General features: G+C 30.1%; 1 protein-coding gene across 3 annotated transcripts in view; it reads left to right on the top strand.

Moving 5' to 3' along the window:
* The window catches only part of ome (dipeptidyl peptidase 4 omega), a 67,440-nt gene that overhangs the window by 22,666 nt on the left and 28,189 nt on the right, over positions 1-16,585 (top strand). For all 3 annotated transcript variants that reach the window (XM_076414678.1, XM_076414679.1, XM_076414680.1), the window contains exon 2: positions 12,069-12,276. In XM_076414678.1, coding sequence (XP_076270793.1) covers positions 12,069-12,276 — 208 coding nt within the window. The remainder of the gene's footprint in view (positions 1-12,068; positions 12,277-16,585) is intronic.

Here is a 16,585-nt window from a genome sequence, read left to right as displayed (position 1 = left end):
TCATCAATTAACCCGGTTTTTTTTTCGTGAATAATTGCCCATAGAAATGCGAGCATCTTACTTAATACTGAATAATATTGCCACGAAAGTGTTATATACATAAAAGCTAAAAAGTCGTATAATTTTAAGATCTCGGGCTTTTAATGACGCACATTAAAACAGAAATATTTTCTTTGTTTGGGACGATGAGTTTATTTATTGTTTAATTATTTAAAAGGTTTTTTAATTAACAATGATTATTAACTTTTATCAAAATATACATTTATAAATAAAAAAATAGCGTGATGTCAAAATTGTGATGGTCTTCGTGATTAATTTAAGTCATGACATTCCGTAACCGCCATATTCAATTGAATTAGCTCTATTCGACTTCTGGATATTACCTAATCTCAAAGAATCACGTAGTGAACATCGTTTTGATCCGAATTGCATTGAAATCGAAGAAGGTTTTTAGAGATTTTCAGGTGAATATTGTTCATTATTAGTTATAATATGGCCACCCATGTTTTAATTTTGAATTTTTTACTTTGTTGAAAATATGATTTATAAATTATTGTAACTACTTTGGTGTTCATGTGCATGTGAATATGTGAATATTGAATATAGTGAATATTGTCTTCTCTATTTAAAAGTTTCACCGCTAGTTGCATTACCTCACAGAAAACTGTTTTTTTATCTAGCAAGCAATGACTAGAGACAAATGTCGACTTTTTCAATCAATCCATGTCATTGACATTAATGTATTAATGTCTAATTCTTCGCCTTGCTTGTAAGGTAAGATTGTACGAAGCATATCTGATGTAAAATGTAATTAATAAAAAAAAAACTTTACTTAAGTTTCCGAAGGTGTTTGATGGGTTTCAGAATTAGATTTCTTCTTATCAAACGAGAATGACGAGTAATGAATGCGTAAATGAATATAATACAATTTTGACTGTTAGAAGATTATGATTATCGTCTGTATACACTGAATAACTATAATATAGTCTGTTCAAAGTTGTACATACGTCATTTAAATTTGTGACATCAAAACGTCGCAATATTGCCGCATCAATTCTGACTTTTAGTTCAATTTGGTTTTGACATACAAAAAAATTCTAATAAAAATAAAATAATTGAACAAAACTGTTATCAAATATAATTTACTTTAACATTATAGTACATCTAAAAACTACAGTTAATTATACAGCTACAATAGTTTATAGGTTAGAGTTATAACCTCTTAGCACTATAGTTTTCAAGGATTTTGCATGCGTCCGATATCCGGGAGTCTTTGACAGGCTTATTCATTTACGTGTTCGAACTAATCGAACAGCATTGTATCTCTTTTTAACTAGAATAAAACAAGAAGGCAAATATTGTTTGACTCTGAAAGGAATTTACAAATTACGACAATACATTAAACATCTTGATGACGTATGTCCAAAAAACGTTGACTAAGTTGAGCTTACTCGTAACTAACACTAATTGTTATTTTATATAGAAAAATGTCAGAACCATCGAATTTGTTACTTTAGGTTGGTTAGGTTGTTCATTTTAGAGTAACTGCACAGGCATAGCTGATATGATATTTTGAAAAATGTAATTGGTGGTTATAAAATGTCTTAAATAAAATAAAATATTTAACACCTTATAATGATGTTGTAGAGTAATTAATGATAGGATATAAAATTAGTATAAAAACAAAAGAGTAATTCAATTATTTATCAGTATGTTTAATTTTGTAACACTCATTCTTAGCGATAATGTAATCTAGTATATGCAGTTAAGCTCTTGTTATTACCTACGTCCTATTATGAGATTATTTTTTACTGTTATCACTAAATTGTTATAACTTAACACGCAATTATACTACCTTAGCATACTGAACCATAAAATGTTTGGACATTTTTGTACAATTCATTGAGGATTGATAAACGAATTTAAATGAAATATCTTCAGTTATCTTCATATCAACAAATTCCATTTATTAACATAGATTAATAAAGAGACAACTCAATAGGGGGCTCCCTGTAAGGAAAACATTGTGCTGTGAAGACATTTGGTTGGCTCTTTAATAAAGTTTGGCACGTGATGCCCTGACGTTATGTTTTTGACCAATAAAATTTAAATAAACAACAATTTAATATCTGAAATAAATGTATTAAATAAAATTCAACGATTGAATTAAATGTATTCTGTAAATCTGCAAATTATGTATAAAATATATAGCATAAAAATAAATATATCTAACAGCTATATATGTGTTTCTCTCTTGTTCGGCTTCGATATTAATAATTCTAACCTAAGCAGTTAACGGCCATTTTTAGGTGATATAATTTGTGTTGCTTATTTACGACAAGTTTTTCGGTATGTGTTTTTATATATATTTGACAATTACTTTAGATTATTCAGTGTATTTTAATTTATTAGTGTAATAAAAAGAAAACCTTAAGGGGATCTCTTGTGATCTCCTATGTAGGTTCAGGAAAGTTTGTAATCATTTTAAAGATGAAGACTATAGATCAAAATGTGGAAAGCAATGGCTAACTAATAAAATAAACTCAGAAAATCATCGTTTACTGATAGAGAATTACGGTGATAAAGAAAACAGCGAAAATTATGCGAAATGTGGTTTCAGAAAATCAAATATGGTGATTTCAAAGTTCGAGATAAAGAATGTCCAAAGTGCCAAATCTTTTCAAATTTTCAAATTTCAAATAACGACAACAATCTATCATTGTCAACTAGACATTGATCTAAAAATGTCCACAATAGGCTCAAAGACATGCGAAAGTGATATTGCAGCATGCTAAATTGAATGGGAAGTTTTATAACACTCACCGTACTATCTAGACCTGGCTCTATCCGATTATAGGTACAGCAGCATATTGCCGAATTCGAAGAGAATGGCTCGATGATTGTTTGGCGACATTTAACTGTTTGGCGAGTGCATTGGGATGCACTAATAGTCTTTCAGAGTAGTTCACACTAGCACTTTGTAAAAGTGCATTTGCGCCATTATTTGTTTTAAGAAAAGAAAAAAGCCTCAGAAAATCATCGTTTACTGAATGGAAATTTTATAACACTCACCGTACTGGCTCTATCCGAATATAGGCACAGCAACACATGTCAGAAGTGTCCATTTGGAATAACACCCATAGATTGTCTGAAAGATCAAATGGCCAATAATGAACAAATTAATTCTAATTATCCATTGTAAATATGGTGTTTTCTTTAGCGGGAAAATCGTAAAGGAATTACTAATACACCTGGTATATAGAATAGAATTACTGAGTTGTGAAATTTATGAGATCTTCAATGATGCATGTTGAATCGAATATATTTCAATAAGTTATGGATTATAACAATTAAACCATATTATCCTCGATTATACAACAAAACGATAAAGTAGTTGGTGGGTAAATAATTATAGATCTTAAAAGCGGTCATGGTGGTTTTGAGCACCCTACACGATCTAAGAGGATCGAAATTTCCGAGTGACATAACTCATTTAAATTCTCGTTGGATTTAGACTGACCTAATCGGAAAGTTGTGGCGTTCGAACGCCAGCCGCGAATACGTAAATCGGGTGGCGAATATATTTAAATATCATTATTACTATTGTTTTGATTGTTAAATCTTCATTGACTTTCGGTAATACGTTATGTTAATCGACAACAACCAGAAAAAATAAATATACATGATAAGCAAGTGTAAATATATCTCACATACTAGATTTTTCATGATATTCCGAATGAAATAAGACACGAGCAAGAGTCCCTCAAGGTCATCATCGCAATCATCAATATACAACGGTTTAATTCTCAATTATGCTGATTGTGACCGCAGGACATTTTTATAAAGTCCCACCAGTGTTGATGATCGATCGCAACCATTCTTGCCTCTAATACTTTCATATTTTTATTTTTTAATTTCGTCTTCTGTCGAAAAGGTTGATTTCACCACAGAAGTCATTCGTTCTACAAAAAACGTCCAAGCCATTATGATTTGCTCTCGATTTGTTTCTTAACTGCGCACAGATTATCGCATTTCAGTCTAGAAGCTTTTTAAATTTAATTTTTGATACTATCCCGGAAAGAAACACATATAATTTGCGTTAAGCATTTTAAAATACTTTTGATATACCTTAACTACACAGACGTCAAGGGTCAGAGCCATATAGACCTGGCAGAATATTGCAAAAAATGAAAGAGCTGCCAAACAGAAGGCAATATCCTAGAACCTATCTTTTATCTGTATATTATTTACATAATTTAGAAAGAATCACAACAGCTATATTTGGAAATAACAGAATTGGCCGTTGAATGACCAAGAAGCATTCATAACAAAACTGTTAGATTAACAAGTTCAATCTCAGTCTAAAGAGAACCAAATTCTGAGAGCCAGTGCCAGTATCATCAATTGCTAAGATGTCTGAGCTACGTTTCCTTCTAATAAATCTTGCAAATTTTGTTTTTACACTTTTCTGATTCTTCAGGCCGTTCTTCGTCACTGACATCAAAATCACCATTTTTTATTCGTTGCAATTAAAACCGATAATTAGGATATTATGGAGTAGCATCACCATATGTTTCTAAAGCGTTTAATACACTTCGACAACTAATTTCGACAAATCAAACAACAAAGATTAATATTTGTATATACTTTTTTCGTTATACTTTAAAGTATCTTTTTACCAACTAGGATTTATCTAGACTGGACTATCAGCTTAACGTGGGCTCCGAACCATGGTCTTCGACATTAAACCAACTTAGAAATGATCTCTGAAGATATTTCGTCTTGACCCAGCTTGGTCAATGTTTCACTTTCACTTGCCCCATACACTTGAAGAATCACAGACATAAATTTACGACAGTGCAAGAGCAGGATTCGAACCCGCGATTATCGCATCAGTAGGAAAACCGTCCTATCGCCATTATTCCTGCGCTTGCTAAGCCGGCTTTATATATACTAATTAAGTCAATAATACGAAATACAAAACTATTGTTTTATATAGAGAAATGTCAAATTCCGCGAATTTAACAGTTAGGTTATGTTGTTTGACAGTTTTTTTATGTAAATAGTTCGCATTTTCACCAATTTGATATCGCTGATTAAAATACATGAAAGCATCTAATAACAACTAATATGTGTATATAAAAACGATTTAATTGAGGATATTATTGACAATAATAATGACATATAATTTTAAAAAATTAGGGAAAATTACTAAAATAGACGTTACCTTCTCTATTGACCTGATTATCACTGAAACATATCGACGATGTGAAAGGATCGAAAAAGATGACATTATTTACGCACCCTTGAATCAAACAGTCGAATAGAAAAGTTATACAGTCAGTGTCACTAACCGGCTCTATAGGTATTAAAATAAATTTGAATCTTAATAGCATCATCGTCTATTGGAATTTATCAGATTTGTTAAAAAATATATTTACGTAATTATACCGGTTTTGACGTATATACAAAAATAAAAAAACGTAAACGTAATTTAAAACGTGTATTTTGATTGGTTGATACATTGTTATACAAAATATATGAACATATTTGGAAAGCATTGGATTTTCTGGCTATTCTATGAAATTTTCATTCGATATAACTATATCATATAGACTGAATCGATACTGATTCTGATTATAACTAGTTATAGCCAATAGCGTATGGCATATCGATATTTTCGTTGAATAGGACACTTGAAATCGATAGAGGGCCATAGCATGTAACATATATTTTAAGGAATAGTACGAGGTGTCTTCTTAAGAGAAAATATAACCTATGTTTGTTCAGCAGTATCATTAACGATTCTCCAGTATCATCACATATAAAATAGTTAACTTTGATGATTGTATAATGGAGTTACTAAATGGAAACTGGTAGATTAAACCCACAGTAAAGATCAGTTTATATCTACATTAAGAACACATTTAAAAGCTACAGATACAACATCTTCATAACATATTCAAATATAGCATATAAGTAATATAATAATACATAATTGTCATCCCAAAACATCATACTTCTAGTAATTAGACTGATTCCAACATTCTACGTACTAAACATCAATACCACACCATGGAAAATGTATAAATGTATATACATTATTTACTGAAAAGTAGCAACCCACTAATTTCTAAAACTTATGCAGATTGGTTAAAATAAACACCAGTCCGTCCTATATTGTTTATGTAGCAGGTTTTTGAATCGTAGAATATGTATGGCTTAAACAGAAAAACGATGGAGGAATTTTCAGTTTTCATGAGACCCAAGTCCTAACCTGAATCAAAATAAAAAGATATGAAATTAATGCCTAAAAATACCGATAAATGTTTTTCAAGTTTCTTAGATTTTTTTTTGTATATTTTTAAAGTATCCTTTTTACTAAAGAGGGACCTGGACCTACGTTTAACGTGGGCTCCGAATTATGGTCTTGAGTATTAAGCCTACCGACTGGCGAGTGACCAACTTCGGAGATCATCCCAGACGACATCCGGTCTTGCCCAGCCTGGTTACCGGCGTGACTGGGATCATTTTCCTGATTTTAGAGACAATTACAAATATTAAACAATCACAAACAGAAATTTACGACCATGCCCCAACAGGATTCGAACCCGCGACTATGGCAACATCAGGAAGGCCTTCCTATCGCCTTCAGCACTGTGTATAAAACATAATTTACATTCTATTTTTTAATTATTAGATAATATAAATAATACAAACTTCCTTTAATTAGCAAATTTAGGTTTAAACAAGTGTGATATCAACAATATCGCTGAAGACATTAACATTCACAGCTAGTAACTAGGAAATAAAAAATTATGCAATACCACGAATAAATACGGAATTGGACGCAAGGAAGGTCGCTATTGCAAACTCTGAATGGGGCAAACGTAGATTCAAAATTACATAATGCTTTAATTTAAATCTAATTTTCTTTGTAATCATCTGTCGTATTTATTGAGCCGTAAGTAAAAAACTAAACGTTTGCTTTAATCGATAGATTTCAAGCAATTTTATGACATACTGTGTAATTGATAATTATAAATTAATATCTGAGAATATTTTTTTTCAGTATCAAATAATGGTAATACTTTATGTTTAAACGAATGATTTTTTACGAATCAAACTATCGAGAAGAAGAGTTTCTATATTTTCCGACTCTGTCTTCATTAGTTTTTTTGTCCAAATTATTGTGGTAGTGACGTAAAACGTCGTTATAATGCTTAATTAGGAACTTTTATTTGGTTAGTTCTTAACTTAGTGTTAATATATACAATATAATTTCGACTTTGTGTGAAATAAAACTTAAAATAGGTAAATAAATGATTTCAAAATTATGTAATTTAATTGGACTGATTGAATAAATTGAATTAAATAACTAAGATATGAACTATAGCTATAGTCTATTCAAAGTTTTTTTGTACATACGTCAAGATGTTTGATATATTGTCTGTCGCAATTTGTAAATTTGTTTCAGAATCAGACAAGATTTTCCTTCTCATTTTATTCTAGTTAAAAAAAGTCACAATGCTGTCTGATAAGTTCGAACATGTCATCGAACCAGCCTGTTAAAGTTGTCCGGTTGTCAAATGTATGTAAAATTCTTGAAAACAATAGTAATTTATAACTCTAACCTATTAACTATTATGGCTGTATAATTAACTGTGGTTTTTAGATGTACTATAATGTTAAAATAAATTATATTTGATAACATTTTTGTTTCATTATTTTATTTAGATTAGAATTTTGTTATAGGTCAAGAATAAAATAATCTAAAATTCATAGTTGATGTGGCAACATTGCGACGTTTTGACATCACAAATTTATATGACGTATGTACAAAAAAAACTTTGAATAGATTATATGTATATCCTGTAATTTTTCAAGCTATAACATAAGCAAAAAAAAGTTTTCCAAATTCTTTATTTACTGGCGGTATTTACACGTATTTTTTGGTGCTGAAACAGTATGTTATATCAGTTTTTATTATAACGCACAATTCTCCCGCAATATGGCTCAGATTCTGTGTTATATCTGAAAGATAGAGACAATTCCATATATAAAATTAAAAAATCAATATTTTCTTTATTGAGTTTGGTATTTTATATATTTTTTGTTTCTCCATCTCTTATATCTTGATGAAACTCTCTTACTCACCTTACTCTTCACTCATCACTTAAGTTTTTAGGAAAGAAGTAGAAATGACTGGGCCAAATTTTTTAACTTAGAGCGTGTTAAAGTTTTGTATTGTCTTATCACACCTTATTTGAATGATATTTAACCCTACTTTTCCTTTGTATTCACCCTATGAAAAGTAAAATCGAAAATAAATATATGATAAGGTAACGATAATCAAACATATAGAGATTCCATATTAAAATATATTAAAATGAATATAATCTAACAGCCAGAATCAAAATGATCCTATTGATAGTGGAAAACGTATATAACTAATCCACTACATACCATTCATATTATTTTATTATGGTGAGTCTTTAATTTTAATAGGAGTATAGAAATCGCTCAGTATATATTATGAATGGTCTCACACCCAGAGCATGTACTCGGTGGGAACTTTTCTTCAAAGCTTATGGAACTTTTTATTAATTCAACAGTCTATAGAATTAAACGGATTTTCAACACCTTTTAACAATACCATGTAAATGAAGGCTTTTTCAGAGTGTAATTTGAAGTAAATAGAGGGAGCTGCCGTGAAGATTTTTTTAATAAAGACAAACAATAGTTTACAAAAATTAATTACCCGCAATATGATAACTATTTTGATTTCATAGAATTTAGAATTTATTGGCTGAAAAGTCTCCTTTTAAGCACTATAAACATTTTATTGCTTTGATTCAAATGTCAATATGTTTATTATTTTCTGCTTGTAGTTTTTGATAATTATTAATATTTTCTGTACATGTTCTTCTACGCAGGGTGAACAATTAGATTCTATTTAGATGAATTTGGAGTTTTTATTCAATTTTTGTGTGATGCCAGCGTATGTTGACCAGTAATGATTATTAGTTAGTACAGTATATAAGTTAGTTTGACGTTATTTCTTGTTTATATGCATAAGATTGAAGAATATTGTAGATCTTGTTCAATTCTTTTTTGTCTACTGTATATGGGAGACATAACAATGAATAACAAACATAATAATAACACTACTCTGTTGAATATTTGAAAATTGAATGTAGTTGAGTACATTTGTTATCCTCTTTTACAATTAACTGTCTATCTGTGGTAAGATTTCAATGTTTAAAAGAGCGACTTTGTCTGCCATGGTTTGTTAAAATCTTGATATGTATTCTTGTTACTTTTAGGGCAAAATTATACTGTGGTCTGATTCATGTTATATTTAGGATATTAACAAAGGTAATAAGACATTTTCTTCGTTACGCTTTTACAAGAAATAATCTATAATCAGCATACTAATAATATGTTATTTCACTCATAAAAATGTCATTGAATTGTAGTAGTCTAAATTATCATATAATTTTATTACCTAAAGTGCCATTTCTATTATAGGTCAGACCAAGTTTTTATTTTTATTAGGGAAACTTTCTTGAGCCAATTATTACCTAAACTGAGAAAATTATAATGACAAACCTAAAAAAGCATCGATCAAAGTAATCCGAAGGCAATTTGCCGTTTTTGCCTTTGCGATAGCCATGCCTTTGAATAAAGAAATTCTAACCATTCATTCTAGATAATGAATTAATTTTCCTAATGGTCCGCGTGATTCGTTTTTATCGAGTCATAGCTTAGTATCGAACCTTTTAATGCAGTTTACTTTACTGAATGATAGACAGCGATTGTTTAATCATAGATAAAACGAAGAGAATCTAAAAATCTCAATAAGTTATGAACCTTTTGGGATTTTTACGTTGTGTAAGAATTATTTCTTAGAATTACCAATAATAATTTATTTGAATGCGCTACTTGTTATACTAAGTACGTATTAACAGTAATCTAATTGGCATTAAAATTCGTGGTTAGTAACTAGGAAACATGTAATGTACTGTCGCTACATAACCAAACAGAAAATCAGACATAAGAACGGTGTTTATTTCGTAAAATGTGTTTAAAATGAGAGGTATGTAAATTGAAAATTACATCACGTTGTTTTCAATTGAATGTTCTTGTTTTTTGCTTTATAACGAAATAAATAGATAGTATTCTGCTTATAAATATCATTTCATAAAGAAATATACAACACTAATCGTAATACTACATTGCCGCATCAACTCTGAGTTTTAGTTCAGTTTGTCTTTGACATACAAGAAAATTCTAATCTTAATAAAATAATTAAACAAAAATACTGTTTTCAAATATAATTTAATTTAACATTATAGTAAATCTAACGCATAAGATGCTAATGCTAAGAACAAAGGTATAATATTTTGTAAATTAGAGTGGTTTTATTATATTTACATTGAACTCTTCTCCACGCAACCCATGAGGTAGAGTTCTAAGCACATATTTTTAGTAGTGATATCCCCCGAAGGCCTAATCCACTTAATTAACAATTATATATCAAGGTAATGTATTTTAATTTCATTGGAGAGCATATTTACCTTTTTACATTTAGCTCTTGTTTCCTTCGATGTTGTGTTTACTTGTCAACTCATCTTGATATTATTAATTTTTTAATTTCTTCTGCTACTACCTGTGTACCCCATTCTTGATAAAATTAATCACTGCTTAATTCATTTACCATATCTAAAAAACAGTTAGTATTCATTCCCTCCTCATGCATTCTAATCTAACGTTCATGTTAATACATATAATATTTATACATATAATATTATTCACACATATAATTCACACCATACAATACCATTTTCTACAGTTATATTCAATTAATTATTTGCATACCTTTAGTTGTTTCCACTCTCATCACTCTCTCAGGAATTTCCAGCATTATCATATATCCTGAAAGTTTCCTTTAGTCACTTTCTCTTTCCGAGTGATTGTCTAAGGCAATCACTAAACTGTTAATTTTCATTCTATCTAAGGCATGTTCACGATTCACCATTTATCAATTATTTCCTCTGTATGTCTTATCGAGTTCAAAATAATAACTGATGCTTGTGTGACCCGGAATATCTATTGTTTCCGGCATTTTCAAACAAAATGATATGATATTTTATGGGGTGACTTAGAATTTATCAAAATAATCAAAGGGCTAAAATACGTTTGCCGGTTTATAGCCTGTAGTAATTGTAACTAATATATTGAATAATTTAGCGTGTATCTGACAACCGGACGGCGTCCAGCTGTCAGGCGTATGCGAAATTCTTGAAAGCAATAATGATAAGAGGTTTTAACTCTTACCTATAAACTATTCTGGCGGTATAATTAGAAGTAGTTTTTAGATGAACTATAATGTTAAAATAAATTATATTTGACAACATTTTTGTTCAATTATTTTATTTAGATTAGAATTTTTTTGTATGTCATAGTCAAACTGAACAAAAACTCACAGCTGATGCGGCAAAATTGCAACTTTTTAACGTCACAAATTTCCATGACGCGCATATCAAAAAACTTTGAACAGACTATATATTTTGAATCATATATTTGAAATATAAAATACAAAATACAGAATTATAACTATTTTTATTTAAAATACAAAATGCAATTTACAAAATAAAGTCAGTAATCTAGCACGTTATGTAAATTGAATAGAACTAAAACAGTCCAGACTATTTACCAGTAAAATAATAATTCTCTCATAAGAAGAACAGGCTCATGTTGGGCTGTAATAAATCAAACTACTCATTGTTTAATTAAGCTCTTTATGTGTAATGGTGGCAGAAGATTCTTTTTGGGGTTCGCTGAAGAGACTAAATAGAGCAAACAAATGTTGTATTAAATAGAACTATGATTCCATTATTTTGGTTATCAAAATTGTACAGGTTCTTTGACGCATAACATTTTCAGTTATTATTTCCCCTTTATACACTTAATGATTCCGAATATCTCTCAAAGTGTCTATATCTATTTGAAATAAAAAATATATTGTTATGATGTTTTACTTTAAGCTTGCATTTTCGTTTTAGGATTTGATCTCATCCATAAACCGACGAAGAAAGCAGTGTCTGTGGATTCCTATCGCAGCGTTGGTACTAATCGTTCTGGCAGTAGCAATTTATTTTTTGAAACAAACGACTAACCACTCGGATACTCCTACTGCCGATACGTTAAACTTGGAAGATTTATTAAGTTACAGATACAATACCGACAGTTTTAATGGGACTTGGGTAGCAGGTACGTCATTTTATTAAAAAAATAATTTTAAGTAGTCATATAATATTTTGAAATTATGAATTTATATATTATTTCTTTGAATTGGTCGTGGTGAGTAAGGACTGGCTTGATAAGTATTATGGTATATGAATATATTACTCGCTATCGTCCATTGTTATTCCCCATCTCTTTTATGTCTTGATGGAAAAAACTCAATATTCTCAATTGTTTTGATAATTAATTAAGCTACGATAGTTAACAACTTTTACATTCTACAACAATTTCTTTTGAGATTTTTAAGAAAATTGTTTTATTAAAGCTATTTTTATCGTCAGTAGCGGTAAAATAATCTTTTCGAAGTTTAATAGTTTTATACAAGAGGTTCTTCTTGTGTCATGTGTCAATGTTATCCATGCTGTGAACCTTCGTAAGTATCTTTTGTGTATTAAGGAGCATGAAAAAAACTTTTAGAGGACCACACTGCATCTAATCTTGAGCTGCATAGTGATTTTTTTTTCAAATTAACTTTTTCTTGACCAATAATTTTCGATTTCAAAATATAGAATTATTAAAATTATATATATATATATATATATATATATATATATATATATATATATATATATATAAAATTCTTTTTAAATTTATTGATATTTTATTATTGGTAGTCATTGCCGACTAACAGAATTTATCTTTATACTGGCTTAAAACTAGATAATTATCTAGGGAGACCCATTGGCCCTTAGTCTCTAATAAAATAAAATTTAGTAGTACTTTTCAGTGTTTTTACTATTTAGTACACTTCACCACATAAAATAACATGGTTTTCTTTCTGCGTCCTAGTTCAATGTTACCCACGAGTTACAGCTCTTCGGTGTTAACATGGAAGTGGTGTCCTTCTTCACGCTTGTTGCGATTCTCTGAATTTCTTCTATGACAGTTCATCCCAATACCTTTATCTCTTTTTGAGTCTCCTCATGTAATATACCTTGGAGCGTTAACAATACTGCGAAGAACTTTTGCTTTAATAAGTTTGGATTATGTTGATATTGGATTTCTTTGCGCAATATAATAGATACACACCATAGGTCTACACTATTTCAAAATTTGTTAATTTGATACTTCGAATTGTCATGAATTGTCAACCTCAGCAATTTCTTTATCTTAGAAAAGGGAAAGAAACAGCACAGGTTCGGTATTGGTAAGCGTGTTTTCGTTCCGGCAACTCCGATGTTAAAGATAACCGTCACTCTGGCTGGCCAGTCGTTGAAAAATTCGACAATATGAATTAAATATAAACTAAAAAATAGTTTTGAACCAATTATGTAAGACTAGATATCAATCGAATAAATATTTTCATTTTTCTCAATTTCGATACGAATTTACAGACAGTGAAGAAAATATTGATCTGAGATAAGCTTCAAGGAGGCTGAAAAGGCTGCATCAGTCAATTACACGTATCTATTTCTGTAAATTCAGTCTCTACATTTTCTAAATGATGTAAAGTTGACTTCAAAGTTGTACAATGATGGAATTACACTTTTATCAGCAAAAGGTCATAGGATAAACATGCTTAGAACAAACCGAAATTACTTTATCCCCAACTGCTATTTTAAACGAATCTTATTTGTACATAGTCCACCAAAGCTATAAAGTTTTATGTTGATGAATGATGAAGTGCATTAAATAAACATTATTAAATTAACACATGACAAATCACTAGTACACATTGCAAACAAATGACGATCATTTATTGAGAAACAACCGTTTAATTAATTTAGAAACGATAGGTTTCTATTAAAGCGTTATAAAAGAATGCACGTTAATGTTTCAGCCCTCTACTGAAAAATACGAAACATATTATATTTTGCCTTCTTATTTTGGTAATTCAAATAAATATTAAAGAGATATAATTATCGCTGTGTAGGTATAGCTTTCACGTTTTGTAGTTAAGTGATTTTTTCTCATTACAAATTCAATTCAGAAGTTAATGGTAGATTGGTTCTAAAATTAAAACTCAAATTACCTGAACAATGTTTGTCCAACGGGCGTTTAGTTGGGCTTTATGGCTGTCGTTGCGTGATACAATGGGCATCTATATTTAAAGGAATCTCGAAATTGGGACGTTGCATGTTTAGGTAGCGGAAGATGCATGCAAGCTTAACCTCACATATATTTTCCCGCCTTTATGTAATAAATTGCCAAACATAATCGCCGAAATTCTAGCCGATGGTGAGTTTTGTTCAAGTACTATATTTAGCTCTATTAAAGATAATTCTTTTTATATTCATTACCCACAATTCTCTGGAAAGGGGCGTTGATTATAAATTTCAAAAAGTTGATAAAAAAAATCGATAAATATCTTTTTTTTTAACATTTCTAAATTGTAATTACTAGATTCTTATTTTTGTATTCTCTTGTCTTTTTCACTGTAAATTTTCTTCTATACCTTTTTCTATGATGTGATACATTTTGTTGTTCTCTGTGCAGTGACCATCATCATATTCCATCGTTTAAACGAACATTTCAATAGAATAATGTTTTGGTTGAAATGAATATCTTGTATGTACATAGTCGACCAAAGCTATAACGTTTTATGTTGACAAATGTTGATTTAAGTGCATTAAATAAACATTTTTAAATTAACACCTGACAAATTTGAATTCACTAATATATATTGCAATTAAATGACGATCATTTATTGAGAAACAACCGTTTAATTAATTTAGAGGCGATAGGTTTCTGTTCAAGCGTTATAAAAAATGCACGTTATTATTTCAGCCCTCTACTGAAAAGTATGATTATATTTTGCCTTCTTAAAACGGTAAATCAAATAAATATTAAAGCGATATGATTATCGCCATGTAGGTATACTTCTCACGTTTTGTTACTAAGTGACTTTTTCTCATTAAAAATTCAGAAGTTAATGGTAGATTGGTTCTAAAATTAAAACTCAAATTACCAGTACACTGTTTGCCCAACGGGCGTTTAGTTGGGCTTTATCGCTGTCGTTGCGTGATACAATGGGCATATATATTTAAAGGAATCTCGAAATTGGGACGTTGCATGTTTAGGTAGTGGAAGATGCATGCAAGCTTAACCTCACATATATTTTTCCGCCTTTTATCTAATAAATTGCCAAAGATTATCGCCGGAATTCTAGCTGACGGTTAGTATTGTTCAGGTACTATATTTAGCTCTATTAAAGATAATTCTTTTTATATTTATTACCCACAATTCTCTGGAAAAGTGGCGTTGGTTATATATTTCAAACAGTTGAGGAAATTCGATAAATATCTTAATTTTTCAAAGATTTCTAAATTGTAATTTTTAGATCTTACTTTGTATTCTCTTGTCTTTTTCACTGTAAATTTTCTTGTATACCTTTTTCGATGATGTGATACATTTTGTTGTTCTCTGTGCAGCGACGATCATCATATTCCATCGTCCTTTGTATCGTTTCTCCATCTCTTCTATGTCCTGATGTAGCCATTCCCATTACTCTTCACACACATCAGTTAATTCTTAAGGAAAAACTTAAGATGGTATTGGAGGAAGTTGACCTTATGGCTCATTAGGCAAACAATGTTTATATAATAATTTTTAATAAATATATTTTTATAATATCGAGGGCGATATATCGATATTCTTCTCTCAATCCAACATATGAATGATCGAAATGGTATGAACATCTGACATATACATTACTTATTAGTTAATAATTGAGCCACTATTTTCTTTTAAACCAGCTACAATTTTTCACGAAATAGATTCGTAGAGTATCTGAATAGTTTCCAACGGATTGTTGTCCTATTCTTATACCAAAACATCCGCCATCATAGTGACAATCTCATATATTACAACCAGAATGTTTGAGTGTATTGGGACCAATGCTTTATCTATTCTACACTTGTGATATACCACAATTGGAGAATATTACAATGGCTACATTTGCTTATGATACTGCGATTACAGCTGTCGGAGGCAATAGTGAAGAAGCCTCACGAATATTATAACACGCAAGTGACAATATAAGTAATTGGACACAAGCTTTGAAAATAAGAATTAATGAAAGTAAATCTGTACATGTGCAATTCACCTATAAAGAGACCGTACGAGCAGCAATAACATTAAATAACACTATCATTCTATATAGCAATGACGCTAAATATCTCGGAATGAATCTGAATGCAAAACTTCGCTGGAAGGAACATATAAAGAAGAAAAGAAAATAACTGGAATTGAAATATAGGAAAATGTACTGGCTAATTGGAAGAAAATCACAGTATATATCAGTACGTAATAAATTGCTATTATATAAGCACATACT

Source organism: Rhynchophorus ferrugineus, unplaced genomic scaffold (genome assembly GCF_030347505.1).
Source record: "Rhynchophorus ferrugineus isolate W39M unplaced genomic scaffold, kcgeb_rfMv2 rfM9, whole genome shotgun sequence".
NCBI lineage: Eukaryota > Metazoa > Arthropoda > Insecta > Coleoptera > Curculionidae > Rhynchophorus > Rhynchophorus ferrugineus.
This window is presented reverse-complemented; position numbering and strand designations above follow the sequence as displayed.